The 13,997-nt window shown below is 37.3% G+C and overlaps 1 protein-coding gene across 1 annotated transcript; it reads right to left on the reverse strand.

Moving 5' to 3' along the window:
* Positions 1-1,308: 1,308 nt before the first annotated feature.
* On the reverse strand, positions 1,309-9,708 carry LOC121507306 (solute carrier family 2, facilitated glucose transporter member 11-like). The gene is made up of 12 exons (XM_041783586.1): positions 9,688-9,708; positions 6,709-6,807; positions 6,353-6,513; positions 4,986-5,110; positions 4,756-4,885; positions 4,431-4,579; positions 2,907-3,094; positions 2,692-2,802; positions 1,953-2,054; positions 1,800-1,875; positions 1,595-1,722; positions 1,309-1,503 (listed from the first exon to the last, which is right to left on the reverse strand). The coding sequence occupies exons 1-12, from the start codon at positions 9,706-9,708 to the stop codon at positions 1,309-1,311; spliced, it is 1,485 nt and encodes a 494-aa protein (XP_041639520.1).
* Between the last annotated feature and the right edge of the window lie 4,289 nt (positions 9,709-13,997).

A 13,997-nucleotide genomic window follows, 5' to 3' on the forward strand; every position in this document is an offset into this window, starting at 1 on the left:
GGTGTGTGGTTGAAATGACAGTGACCCCAAGGGACAGGGGTTCTTTTTATGAAAAAAAAGACATGAAATACTGATATATCTTGAAACACATGATATATTTCATTTAAATAGGAATTAATAGCCAAAACCATACATAAAAGGTAATGTTTTATATACAAAAAAAATAGCAACTGATCTATCATTCATTTTTAAATGTTCCTCGTGGTGTAAAGTAAGTGTGACAAAAATAATAATTATGTTTTTGTTTTTTTAATACTGCCAGGGACACAAATTCCACTATAGTTGAAGAATCACCCATATACTCTTAAATTCAGATTGATATAGATTGCCAAGACACATGTCCATGGTAATGTTGTGACAAGTGCCCAAACACATCTGCTCCTTTACAGCTTGTTGATGGTTATATGAAGTGACTGATTACAGTTATTTTTTCCCAGTTGAGGGTGCCGACAATTTTGTCCATCCCATTTTTGAGTTTTGTGTAAAATTATGTCAGTTTTGGCTTTTTTCTTCTGTTTTTTGAGTTGTTCCAATGCACATAAAGGAAATAAACGTGTATACCAAAAACATTTGCAATTGCAAAAATTTCTGGGAGAAATGGTGTATTTTCTGGAAAAATTCCAGGGATGCCAATACTTTCATCCGTGGTTGTATGGTACTGCACTATACTAAGGCTCGTAATTTCCTTTACCCCAGTGAAGGAGGAGAGAATCAGTTTGAGTCTGAGTAATTCATTAGTGTGACTTTTGTTGTGTTGTCAAAGTGCTGCAATTACATCATCCAAAATCGTAAATGAATCCTCTCAAGCTCAGTCATTAACCTGAAATCTGGAAAGAAGACTGGCAGAAATTCCCCCAGTCAAGGTGTGCAAAGGTTGTTATGCAAAGACTTGAGGCTGGAATTGCTGCCAAAGGTGCTTCAAATAAGTCCTGAGTCAAGGGTCCAGATACTTATGTCAAATGTTTTTTTTTTTCTTTAAATAAAATTCCCCAAAAATATCTAAAATTCCATTTTCACATTCTGATTATGGGGCAGTGTGTAGATTAATGAGAGAAAAAAATAAAGGAAAAGTAGAATAAATAGCTACTGAACAAGAAACTGTATTAAGAAAAATGTTATGCATTTTTTAACTGTTCATTTTTATATTTACAAGCAAATACTTATTTACAGGCTTTTTGGGTATATGTTAATATTTCTATTTATCTATGAAATGATTCTTTTAATAAATACATTTGTTCTCATGAAAAACATCAACAAGCTTGTTTTTAGAGATAAGTTTTCAAATAGCTTAGAACTTTCCTAAAACATTTAGAATTTAGTTGCAAGATCTATTTCAGTCCTCTCAGCATCAGCAGCCCTGTTCTTGTAGTTCAGTTTGTTGAAGTCCTCTGTAATCTCCACCATCGTCTTCCCTTTGGTCTCTGGGACGAAAAATAACAGAAACGCTGCACTAAAAACAGAGTATGCCACAAAGATCAGGAAACAGAACTGCCCGAGTCCTTCCTGTATGGATAAAAATTGTAAAAAACTGTGTCAGAAAAACAGAAATGCTTCTATATGATATAAAGTCAGTGATACACAGCAGGTTACTCACCACAATGAAGCCAAACGACATCCCTATCAGAAACATGCCCAGCCAGTTGATGGTCCCACTGATGACGTACGCAGAAGGACGCCAGGCTTGTAGGAAGAGGTCAGCAGGGAGGGCCATAGACACTCCAGCTTAGAAACATCATAAGTTAGTGATTTAGAAAAAAATTACAATAAAATGTTTCACAAGTGAGAGATTGCTGACTTACAAGGTCCAAGTCCATAAATACAGATTACACAGAAGATCAGAGCGATGTTCACGTACGGGATCCATGAATTCAAATGCTGCATGAAAAACCAAACATTAGAAATTTACTCTTTGGATGCAGGGAAGAGAGAGGCAAACTGAATATCGCTATTACCTTTATAGACAGCATGGCGGTGAGCACAGACATGGTGATGCCCATCAGCAGATAGCCGTAACCCATCAGCTTCTTTCTGCCTGCACGATCTATTAGGAAAGACTGAGAACCCAAAGTGACACTAAGATTTACCAAAATCCTCCAGTGATATATTCATTTCTCAAGGGTCAAAATCAGTTTTAGTTTATAGCCAGTTAAAATCTCACCATAGGAGTTTAAAAACCCTACATTAACTTTGCTGCCGGCAAGCTCTTGATCATTCAATCTTTCAACCTTTATTAATACTCAAGGGTTGTACTGCAAAGTAGCCCTTTTTAAGTGACTGCAGCTCAGATATTTTTGTATCCATCCCCTGACTTATACTTTTAATAAACTTAATCTGGAGTTGCTTGGAGTATTCTTTTGTCTTCATGGTGAAATGGTAGCCAGGAATACTGATTCACCAGTGACTGGACCTTCCAGACACAGGTGTCTTTATACTACAAGACACATTAGCTGCACTCAGGTGATCCCAATTTCACTAACTGTGAGACTACTAGCATCAACTGGTCAGACCTCTGTTGAATTAGGTCAGTCTCTTTAAAGGGAGTGAATATTTATGCAGTCACATATTTTAGCTTACATATCTTAATTTAAGTGACATTATTTTGTACATCTGTATAACAAGGGATTGGTCCTTTTTCAATTAATGTGGAAATTTCCTCAGGAAAGTTTTTTTCTGCTTCATAGAGATACATACACATAGTGTGACACCGATGAGCTCAGTAGCCCCAATGCCAATGGCCAAGTAATGCATCTGGTCCTCAGGTACTCCTGACTCATGGAAGATGTCAAAGGCATAGAAATACAGCTGGAGTAGAGAATGAAAAATAAACAATCATTAAACTGATCTCATTATGATACTGGAGAGAGCTTATATTTATGTTATAAGGAAGAAAGCTGAGGTGAACATACTGCATTGATGCCACAGAACTGAACGCCAGCACAGGGGATGGCCAGAGTCAGCAGCTGCCACCTCACACAGCGTGAGGTAAGGACATCCATCACTGTCTTCTTCTTCTCTCCCTGTGTGCTCTGTCTCTCCTTCTCCATGTCCTCAAGCTCCTGCTTTAAGTCGTCCTCCTGCCACAGCCACTGTAAGGCTTACATACAAATCAACACAAGTATGAGGACACGTTGAAAAAAATGTTTGATCCAGTGTAAACATTGTAGAATCGTGGTAACCAACCTTTTTTTCCTTAGAGCCTATCTTACTTTTATCCAAGAAAGCTGAGTCTAAACTAAAAAAACTTATCAACAGCACAGCAGAGACACCATGTAGACTCCCAGGACTGTTACTAAATTAAAAAATGTTGAGCATTTTGCACTTTATATATAAGTTACTTCTGGCTGCCAACAGCAGGTGGCAGTATGACAAAGAAAGATGAAATTTGTAGATGTGATCAGGGTGGGGCTGATAGGTATGATATGAAATAAAAGGATGTTGGGAGACTTAATGTCAGAGGTGTAACTGGGTTCTTCCAGTAGGTGGCGCTACAACAAATCAAAGAAATGAACATTGCCATGTGTGGAGTGGCTCGAAAGTTTCAACACAGAAGAATCAACAAATTGCCTTAATATGTCACTTTACACTGCCAATAGTGTAACCTGGGAAAGCTTTCAATAGGAAACGTTTGAGAAAAGGCAAAGGCTTTGAAAAAAACTCGGAGTGTGATTGGGTAAACGTTCTGTCTGTTACATCTCTACAAGCCAAACAGAGCAACAAAACACGTGATGTAACCGCTATCAAGCTACACGTGGGCAGCTACTGAGGAATAACATGAAACATGGCGACTACAGACATGTAAGTACTCGGCTTTTGTGGTTTTTGAAAAGAAAACAACTCACTGCTGTTCTTTGTTCTTCTTTTAACGAAGGAATGTTGTCAAGTTCTGATAAAACTGGCACTTTAGTTGCATCCACGCTAATGTCTTCCTCCATAACTACACCAGCTCTTGCTGCTGCTTGTTAACGTCACGACTCTATTGCACCCGAAAGTACTGCCCCTCGTCGCTGATTGGTCCTGTCACTTTCTAACTGGGCCCAAACGGTTCAGATGGAAGCTTTGTAAGATGGATTCGCCAGTGAGAAACAAGGAGACAGGCGTATCCATCTGCTTTGCAAGGTTACCAATAGTGGGCGCTATGATGAGATGTTTGCATGCAGGTGTGCTCAGTGTCATCCTGTTGACTTGGCAGAAAATTTTGAATAACACAGAATGTTGTAAACAAAAGTTACAAAAGTTTTAAGCCATTTAGAACTATCAAAAAAGCCTTATTTTGAAATGAAATGGAAACTGTTGGACTTCCTGATGGGATTTGGGTATTTCGATAACTATTAATCGAAAGCTTATCGATAACTCTTCGATAACGTCTTTGCCACTTGAAACAAAAAGTCACCTCATCTGCCTTGAAAGTCATTGTGAGGGGGGCCGCTCACCTTTTTTACTGCCTTCAGTGTCTCCTTTGTCAATGTAAAGGTGGCGAGGTGCCTCAGGGAAAAAAGGCAGGGTCACAAACTGCAGAATGGCTGGAACACCACTTATAGCTAAGAGAAACGGCCACATCTCCTCTGTACCCATCATCTCCCTGAAAATACAAAACAAGGGCAATTATCAGAATAGAAATTGTATGAGACGAATAAGATAGAAAATATTTTGTGCTCCTGATGCATGTTAATTTGGCAGTCGATGACTATTAAGACAAATCTTTAATTGTTACAGCCACTGAAAAAAATGTTTGATGCTCCTGCAGTCTGTTCTTACTTGATGCCAATGATTTGACCCATTATTTTTCCAAATCCAATGAAGATTGAACAGGTAAGTGTCAGGAAGCCTCTGAGCTTCTTTGGCGAACATTCCCCGATATACATGAGGTGTACACTTAGACCAAGACCTGTGGAAAAACACGATGAAAAGATAAGCCAAAACTGAAACAAAAACATGAAAAGGAAACATCTACAAAGATGCATGAATGAGACAGTACCAGTGCGTACCAACATTATATCCATAGAGAAATCGCCCAAAGAAGATCATCTCGAACGACTTGGCCATGCGACTGAAGAGCATGAGAAGAGCAGCAACAGTTGCCACTACATTGTTGAACAACAGAGCTTTTTTCCTGCAGAATCAAAGATTAAAAAACAATCTGATTAAACAGGAATTAATGACTGCACAGAATCTGAGATTTTTCCAATTATCTATGCATCCGTCCATCTTCTTCTGCTTAGCCAGGGCTGGGTTGTGATTGTAGCGGGATGAGCAAGTTAACCCAGACATCCCTCTCCCCCTGCAACACTTTCCAATTCATATAGTCTCTCCAGCCCATTCTGGCTCTTACCCTAGGTCTAACTCAGTGACCTCCACCAAGGATATAAATGGGTCTTCCCCTAGATCATCAGACTCTGCCTCGTTGGAGGAGGACACATTGTTTGGATTAAGTTCGTAAGGGATGTTGTCATTTACTTGTGCATTTTTGGTACCAATTTGTTGATCTGTAAAATCTACTTCTATAAAACTAAACATTTTGGAAAAATACATGCTCCCAGTTTTTGTCACAATCATATGAGAAGAGATATATTTATTCAATGCATATTAAGGCTCTACAACTGAGCAGGCACTTAGCCTAGCTTAGCAGAACAGCTGTGGCACACAGCTTTCAATTAAAAAAACTAACCATAAGGTATGTTTACTAAACAGTACACCAGCATTTCTGTTTTATAGATTAAATTCACATAGTGAGGGAAAAAATATGTTACAAGTGGAGCACCTTCAGGCCTTCCACTGCTGCATTCTCCCGAAATGCTTAGGGTGCTATCAAGACACACTTGATTACATAGAAACAAAGAATAGAGTGAAAAATTGATGTTATAAAAATGATTCAACTCCTGAATAGCTTTCTGTAAAAGTATTTTGTTCCACTCTGTATGGATGGTTATTTCTGCCATCAAAACTAACTTTCTAGACAAGGCTTTCATGGCAACTCCAAAGTCTTTTCACTTTATTTGTCAGCATCAGAGGTTGCTGCTTAGTTTGAACAGATTTGTTTCCAGATGAAGTTTGAAAGATTCCGAGGGACTGATGCCAAAACCTTCATTTCAATACAGCAAACCCTGCTGATAAATGGTTATTGCCTTTTGACAACAAAACAATTTTCCAGTCATTTCACATTTTAAGTTTTTGATGCTTGTACAGATTATTTTCACACTGTGTGGTGTAATGATTTCTTCATCTCCTTCATGCATGGCTGGTATCAGAGTTTTGAAAAACAGACACATCAGTGTTCAATTTTTAATAATAAACCGGTTCAATCCCATGTGAATATTTATCAAACATAACCATGATGTGTTTGTAATGTCTGTACCTGCCATAAGTGACAGGCAGGCTGCCGCTGTGTACGGCCCCAGCCCAGGCTCCAAGACTCAGTATGGCCACGATGAAGGACCACATGAGCTGGTTTGTAGAATCGTCAACAGGGGTCCCGTACCTGGACAGCCACGTGTAGTTCACAAAACTCTGAACATGCTGCAGAGAGGTCACAGAGACCAGGTCATGATTAAATGCAGCTAAGTCAAGTTGTTTTACATTTCTGACCTTAGTGACAATGTGCACAGTTGTAAAGAAATAAAAAAGAAGGGGATCAAACTGTTTTAAATGAGTCAACTTTTTTTCCCCTCACATCTGTGTGCTTATCTTAATTTTATGATAGGAATATATTACCACAGCTGGAGAAGCGATGACTGAAACTTGAATCCCATACTGAAAAGATCCTCCAATTCCCAACACCAATGTCAACAGATAAAGCCTCCAGTACTGCAGCTGGGAAGTAAAGTGGAAATCATTTATTCAGCTAGTAAACCATCCTGTCTATAAACTAGACACTAGTAATTTAAGAGAGAGAGGAAAACATGTGTTAATGATTAGAAATGTCTCTAGCTTACACACAGTTTAACTTTCAGGATGCTTGATGTGATGTCAAACTGTCACAAACTATCACTCATTATTTAGTCCTGTAACTGATCTCAAGTTTCATATCATGCATATAAGATGCTAAGTGTCTCAGGTTTATAGGCTGATGAATATGATAAAGCCACCATACTGATGAAAGGTATTTTATTTATGGGCTGTTCGACTGCTCACCCTCCAATAGCTCAAGAACTCCAAGGGATTTTCCTCAAACTTTGCAGAAAAACCCACTACAACTCAAAGATGGACTCATTCAATATCTGAGGTCAAAGGTCAACATCATTAGCCTCATGTCTATCCCTTGCATATGAATATACATCTCAAGAACCCTTTGAACAACCTTTATCAAGATTTGCACAAATCTTAAACCCAACTGACGGATGAAATTATCACATTTTAGAGGTCAAATGTCAAGGTCATTAGGCCTTATTTTCATCCCTTGCTTACAGATGTCTGTGAACTACATTACCGCTGTATTTCAGTATGGTAGTCTTTTGCTGTCATACAACCATGCATTTATTTCACTCCCTTATCTGATCATAAGAGGTAAATTTGGATTTTTGTCTTGAGAGTTTGTCTTTTTTATCTCATTATCTGAAGATAACTGCAATACCTGATGAGCTAATTTCTCAATATCATGAGAAAAAAAAAACTTAGCATGTGGAAATTGAGTAATATAAACAATACTTGAATAGCTGTATAAGACTTCCATCTTCACATAACTTGAAAATTTATTGTCTCCTGCCAGCAAATGCGGTGGAGATGAGTGGATTTACGTTTTACATTAGAAAAAAATGGAAACTCAAAAATAAAGGACGGTTTTAGTCATGGCATCTGACAAAGAAAGCATTTTGAAATGGTGGCAATCTAATGCAGCCCCTCAGTTTGAGGACTGGTTACAGGAGCTGCAAGATATTTTACAGTTAGAGGGACTGAGATATGGAATCTTCAGCACTGCACAGAAATGCCCTGGCATTAGGAAATCAGAGCTAGAAGCACATCAAGATCTGATATGATTCTCAGCTTGGGTATCAGTGTAAATTTCGATGACTAAAACTGTTCGTCAGCTGTTATTTTTGCATGTGGCAGACAAGGCTAACTAAAACCAATCTTTGGTGAAAGAAACTCTGGCAAAAAGTGTGCTTTCTTCAATTAAACTAAAACGAGACGAAAATGTTAGTGTTTGGACTGCTGGACATTCATAAATTATCATATTTCTCCACTGTGCATAAAAACCTATGGCAGTATTTTCATCAGTATATTTCAAATCAAAGCATTGGTAGTGCATTTTTATGAGTGGTTTATATTCAAATTGATTTTATTTCGGCTTATTAAGGAAGATAAATGCCTGGACGAAAAGTTAAGACTAAAATGTAAGGAGTTTTTATAACTAAAACAGGACTGAAAATGTAAAGGTTAAAAATGAAAAAAAATGTGACTAAAACTAAAGATCTTTTTAATCTAAAGGCTTAGAATTAAAAAAGCTTATAGACATAAAAGAGCAGCCAAAATTATCTCTGCTTTCTATTACATTCTTTGTACAGAAAGCTCCCACCAGAGCAGTTCATAAACACTCAGATAATGTGTTGTTTAATGTCTAAACATTTTCTTTTAGCTCTTTATGTTATCAGCTTTGCAATGTCAGAAAAATCCAACTTGCTTAATGTTGAGTGAACAAATTATGAAGAACTGGGTACTCTTTTGATACAACCCATAATACTGAGTTTCTTAAATATATGAGATACATGCCATGTGGACATAAAGAGTTAAGTTATGCCAGCATTTTCAGGGGGCTCAGCTTTAATAGTTGGTGCAACTACTTTAGTTAAGCCAACTGAAATATAAATTTCTCTTAGAAGAATTTTCTGCCAACTGAACATTTTAGCTATGAGCATGTAAGTTGGTCCCCTTAACTCCAAAAAGCTATCCACATGTGTTGTGCTCAAATGACTGGAGGTGGGCATTTTTGTGCATATTTGCACTACATCATTACAGTTTAATAATCTTACTTTTTTCCTCTTTTTGGCATAATTATGTATTGTCATGTTAAGCTGATAATATATCAAATCAATCAATGTGTAAATAACATTAAAGTTGAAAAGTAACTCAACTATACATTTGAATAAAACAAAAATGTCTTTATCTAACTCTCACTGGGACTATTTATTTGATTGAAACAACATTAAACAATAGATAACTTTGGTAGGACCAACAGTTATGAGTATGAATGCATTCTCTGTCTCTACGTTTTACTGTGGTAAAACTCAATTTTTGTCTTTTGTTGAGTAATATTTTTATTGGCATTTTGTGCTGTAGTCTAAAACAGTCTCATTTTAATATTTATTTGATTACAGTTATAGTAGATACTTCAACAACTTAAATGAAAATCATGATTGGAGCATTGTTCAGTGTACAATGGACAACAACAATATAAACGACAAAAAAGAAAACTTTTTGCCAGTCATGTTCATAAACTGCAAGACTTTAACTGGACTTTAAAAAAAAATATTTTCCTTTTTGCCAGTGAAAACATTTTTACAAGTAGATCCTACAATTTTCTTTATTCAGTGTTATAATTAAGTAAGAAAGCAGAAATTCATATGTATCCACTAAAATTGAAGAATACAGGCATGTTTGTTTGAGAGTTCCTTTTTGTCCTTTTAGGTCTGAGTAGTAAATTGGAGTAAAGTTGTCTCCCAAAATCAGCCCTGTGGAGAAGCAGTGATCTCTTACCTTTCCTGATGCACCGTCCATCTCTGCCTCTGTGGATGTCAGATTGCAGAGGATGCAGAGGACGAGCCTATATCTGACTGAAGTTACACATCAATGGACTGTAGTTGTTCATTCATGTTGTTCAAGCATGGCTGTCATGTTTTGACGTGGGTGATGATGCATTTGATTCAACGTCTGTCTGTGATAGTTACTAATGTCCTGCTGGTGTACTCTGCCTTCTGGTTAGACATTACCGATAGGGTTGGGGGCCACATGTCTGCTGTATCACCTTCACGCTCCCCTATCCAGCAGATTTCAACAACACAGGAGACTGAAATTAGAGATTTTTAACCACTTCTGCTGTGTTTCCTAAATTTCTTTGTATTTCTCAAGTCTCTCAACTTCCATGCAATTGAAAAACTTCTCTGAAATGGGTTTAGAGGAAGATTGGACTGTCTTATTTTCTGTCATATTCTTGTTGAATCAGGGGTTCAATGACAAGACTGAAGCAGTAAAAAGTAAAAAAAAAAAAAAAAACAACCTTTGAACTGAATCGAGTGCAGATTAATTTCTTCAAAGAGAAAAATGTTTAAAAAGGATCATCTCTTCTCTTTATGAAACAGAAAATTTTTCAGAGGGATCCTCTGTTTCTGGTCAAGGTCAAACCGATCCCAAGGTCAGCCATCATGGCTGAAGCTCAGCTGACATGTATGCAGACCATTAAAGCACTGGCAATAGAATAAATTATATGAAGCCATATACTATTGATGATTTCTTGAAAATGTTACATACAATGACAGGAAGTGTTGATGTCCTGGGTTCTTTTTCTGCAAATTTTGTTCCTCTTGTGCCTGACTACACCATCCTCTGAGACGCTGCATATCTCAGCGTGGATATGCTGTAATTTGCCAGTTTGAAGGTTTTTTAAAAAATTAAACTTTATTCATTAACAAAGTCTGGCAGTAAAATTCATGAAACACCATGTTGCAAACATTACAGACTACAAAACATTAATAAATAAAGCAGAGAATAAGGTCAGAGGTCTAATCCGGGATTAAATTATGTATAGATCTGTTTAAGAAATAGTTACACAAACAAAGCCTTGCTTTAGCTCCATTAGCCTAGCTTAAGCTAACATAGCAACACCAACTATGCAATTAACATTACAACATAAGCCAGTGTAGCTAAATTAGCTTTAGCAACCTGAGCTTTAGCAACCTGAGCTTTAGCAAACTTAGCTAAAACTAATGTAACTAGATAACGGATTTAAGTAGCTGACATAGCTGCTTTTGGGCTTAGCATTAGCTCCGTTAGCACCGTTATCGTTATGGCGTAGACAGCTAGGTAAGCTATGCTGGCTGTGTTAGAATGTGTTCATGGAGGAAAATCTATTTTCCTGTAAGCAGACTGATTTCTTTTTAGCTGTATTAAATGTTTTGAAATCAGGTTTTGTAGGTCTGGTTATTAACTTTAAACTGTTGGTATCCCAACCCTTACCTTCACCCTTACCCTGACTGTAAACAGAAGTTAAATTTGATTTTATTTTCAAAGTTTCAGTGGTTTTTTTTCTGTTTTAGTGTGTGTATTTCTGTTCTGAGCTATAGAGTATCTCAGATATGGTTGTGAGAGTGGCTGTCAGAGATTAGTGGTCCTGCAGCTAGGATTTCTTGTGAAAATCTGCAGGGAAACTGAAAAACCTTACCTGCATTTTTTGAACATTAGTGCAAAGTTCATTTTGTAAATATTTAAAGCTGAGACGCTGTTCTTCTAATGGCTAATGAGTTATCTTCAGTATCTCAACATTTTGTTACAAAATAAATCATTCAACTTTACCTTATATAGGAACTTTGGATTTCATCTCCTTTCTCAGAGGAAGTTAAATAAATCAGTTTTTACTGATAATCTCATTTCAAAGTTTTACTTTCTCCATCAGAAATTATTCTTCCTCTGGATGTAAAAACACTGACAAAGATCCTCTTTTCTACTATTTATCATAAATAGATGATGAATAAGCGATCAATGAATAAATGGCATGATGATGAAGGTTATAACTAACTTGAGATAAGGTAACTTTGTTATAGTGAGAAGATATGAGACTAGGGGTGTGTCATGATCTCACAATTTTAAAATGTCTCATTATTTCTCAGTGAGGTGAAAAATGTCTTGCAATATCAGTACATAGACGCAGAGCAGCAGCATTGTAAACTGAGTCTAACGTTGAACTGGAAATTACCATGAAAGACCGCCCCCACCACTTTTAAATTGTGTGGCAGACAGGAGAAACAGAGCACAGCTGATCTGTAATTTGTCTGTGATCTAATCAATTTATGACAGTCGTAAAGGTAGAGAAATATTAACAAGGCTTCATTAGGATCAGAAGATAACAAGATAAGATTAGCGTTAATGTTTATCTTCTCACTCTGATCAGAAAGGAGAGGACAGAGGGATGACACATTGGCGGGGGATGGGGGCAAAGAAGTGGGTTATACAGTCATGGACGAAAATATTGGCACCCCCTTGAATTTTTCCAGAAAATACACAATTTTTCCCAGAAATTGTTGCAATTACAAATGTATTTGGTATACACATGTTTATTTCCTTCATGTACATTGGAACGACACAAAAAAACTGAAGAAAAAAAAACAAAATTGACATAATTTTACACAAAACTCAAAAAATGGTCCAGACAAAATTATTTGCACCCTTTGAAAACTGTGGGTAAATCATTTTATTTCAAGCATGTCACGCTCATTTAAACTCACCTGTGGCAGTAACAGGTGCTGGCAATATAAAAATCACACCTGAAGCCAGTTAGAATGTATAAAAGTTGACTCAACCTTTGTGTTGTGTGCCTGTGTGTGCCACACCAAGCATGGAGAGGAGAAAGAGGAGCCGATAACTGTCTGAGGACTTAAGAAGCAAAACTGTGGAAAAATATGAAGAATCTCAAGGTTTCAAGACCATCTCCAGAGATCTTGAAATTCCTTTGTCCACTGTGCGTAATATAATCAAGAAGTTTATAACTTATGGAGCTGTGGCTAATCTCCCTGGACGTGGATGGAAGAGAAAAATTGACAAAAGAATGCAACGCAGGATAGTTGGAATGGTGGATAAACATTCTCAGTCAACTTCCACACAAATTCAGGCTGCAAAAGTGTCAGCTCGGACCATACGTCGTTATCTGAATGAGATGAAGCGCTATGGCAGGAGAACCCCACTGCTGACAAAGAAACATTAAAAAGCTAGAATGGAGTTTGCAAAAATTTACCTGAGTAAGCCTCAATCCTTCTGGGAGAACATTTTGTGTAGAGCTTTTTGGAAAAGCGCATCATTCTACTGTTTACAGAAAACAGAATGAGGCCTACAAAGAAAAGAACACAGTACCTCCAGTCAAACATGGTGGAGGTTCAAGGATGTTTTGGGGTTGTTTTGCTGCCTCTGGCACTGGGTACCTTGACTGTGTGCAAGGAATCATGAAATCTGAGACTATCAAAAAGTTTTGGGCCGCAATGTAGGGAAGGGTGAGAGAAAGCTGGGTCTGCATCAGAGGTCATGGGCATTCCAGCAGGACAACAACCCAAAACATACCTCAAAAAGCACCAAGAAATGGTTGGAGACAAAGCGCTGGAGAGTTCTGAAGTGGCCAGCAATGAGTCTGGATCTAAATACCATTGAACACCTATGGAGAGATCTCAAAATTGCTGTTGCAAGAAGCACCCTTTAAATCTGAGAGACATGGAGCAGTTTGCAAAAGTAGAGTGGTCAAAAATTCCAGTTGAGAGGTGTAGGAAGCTTGTTGATGGTTATAGGAAGCGATTGGTTTCAGTTATTTTTTCCAAGGTTGTGCAACCAAATATTAAGTTGAGGGTACCAATAATTTTGAGTTTTGTGTAAAATTATGTCAATTTTGTCTTTTTTTGTCGGATTTTTTGTGTTGTTCCAATGCACATGAAGGCTATAACCAAAAACATTTGTTGATTGCAACAATTTCTGGGAGAAATGGTGCCAATGGGGTGCCAATATTTTCATCCATGACTGTAGTTATTTTATTTTATAGAGCTTATAGAGCTTATAAAGACCAAAGCAAAATATGCAATCTGCTGTAAACTGATTATCATAATATTTTAAAGAGGACTTAGAGTAATTGTGCTAATGATGCTAGAATTGTTTCTTATGGAACCTAAGGAACAAGTTAACAAGATTCTAGTATAGAGGCTAGACAGTGTTTTACTTTGAGCATTACAACACATTTAAGTGGGGAACCGCTGAAAAAAAGGGGTGAAACAAGTTGATATAGAATTATGAGTACCAGCCTGCTGTCATATAATTTC

Source organism: Cheilinus undulatus, linkage group 3 (assembly GCF_018320785.1).
Source record: "Cheilinus undulatus linkage group 3, ASM1832078v1, whole genome shotgun sequence".
NCBI lineage: Eukaryota > Metazoa > Chordata > Actinopteri > Labriformes > Labridae > Cheilinus > Cheilinus undulatus.

Coding starts and splice junctions, on each gene's coding strand:
- LOC121507306 (XM_041783586.1), bottom strand. CDS start 9,708: ATGGACGGTGCATCAGGAAAG. Junction 3,095..4,430: donor CACTGAAGGCAGTAAAAAAG/GTGAGCGGCCCC, acceptor TTTGTATGTAAG/CCTTACAGTGGCTGTGGCAG. Junction 1,504..1,594: donor TGTCGTTTGGCTTCATTGTG/GTGAGTAACCTG, acceptor TTATCCATACAG/GAAGGACTCGGGCAGTTCTG.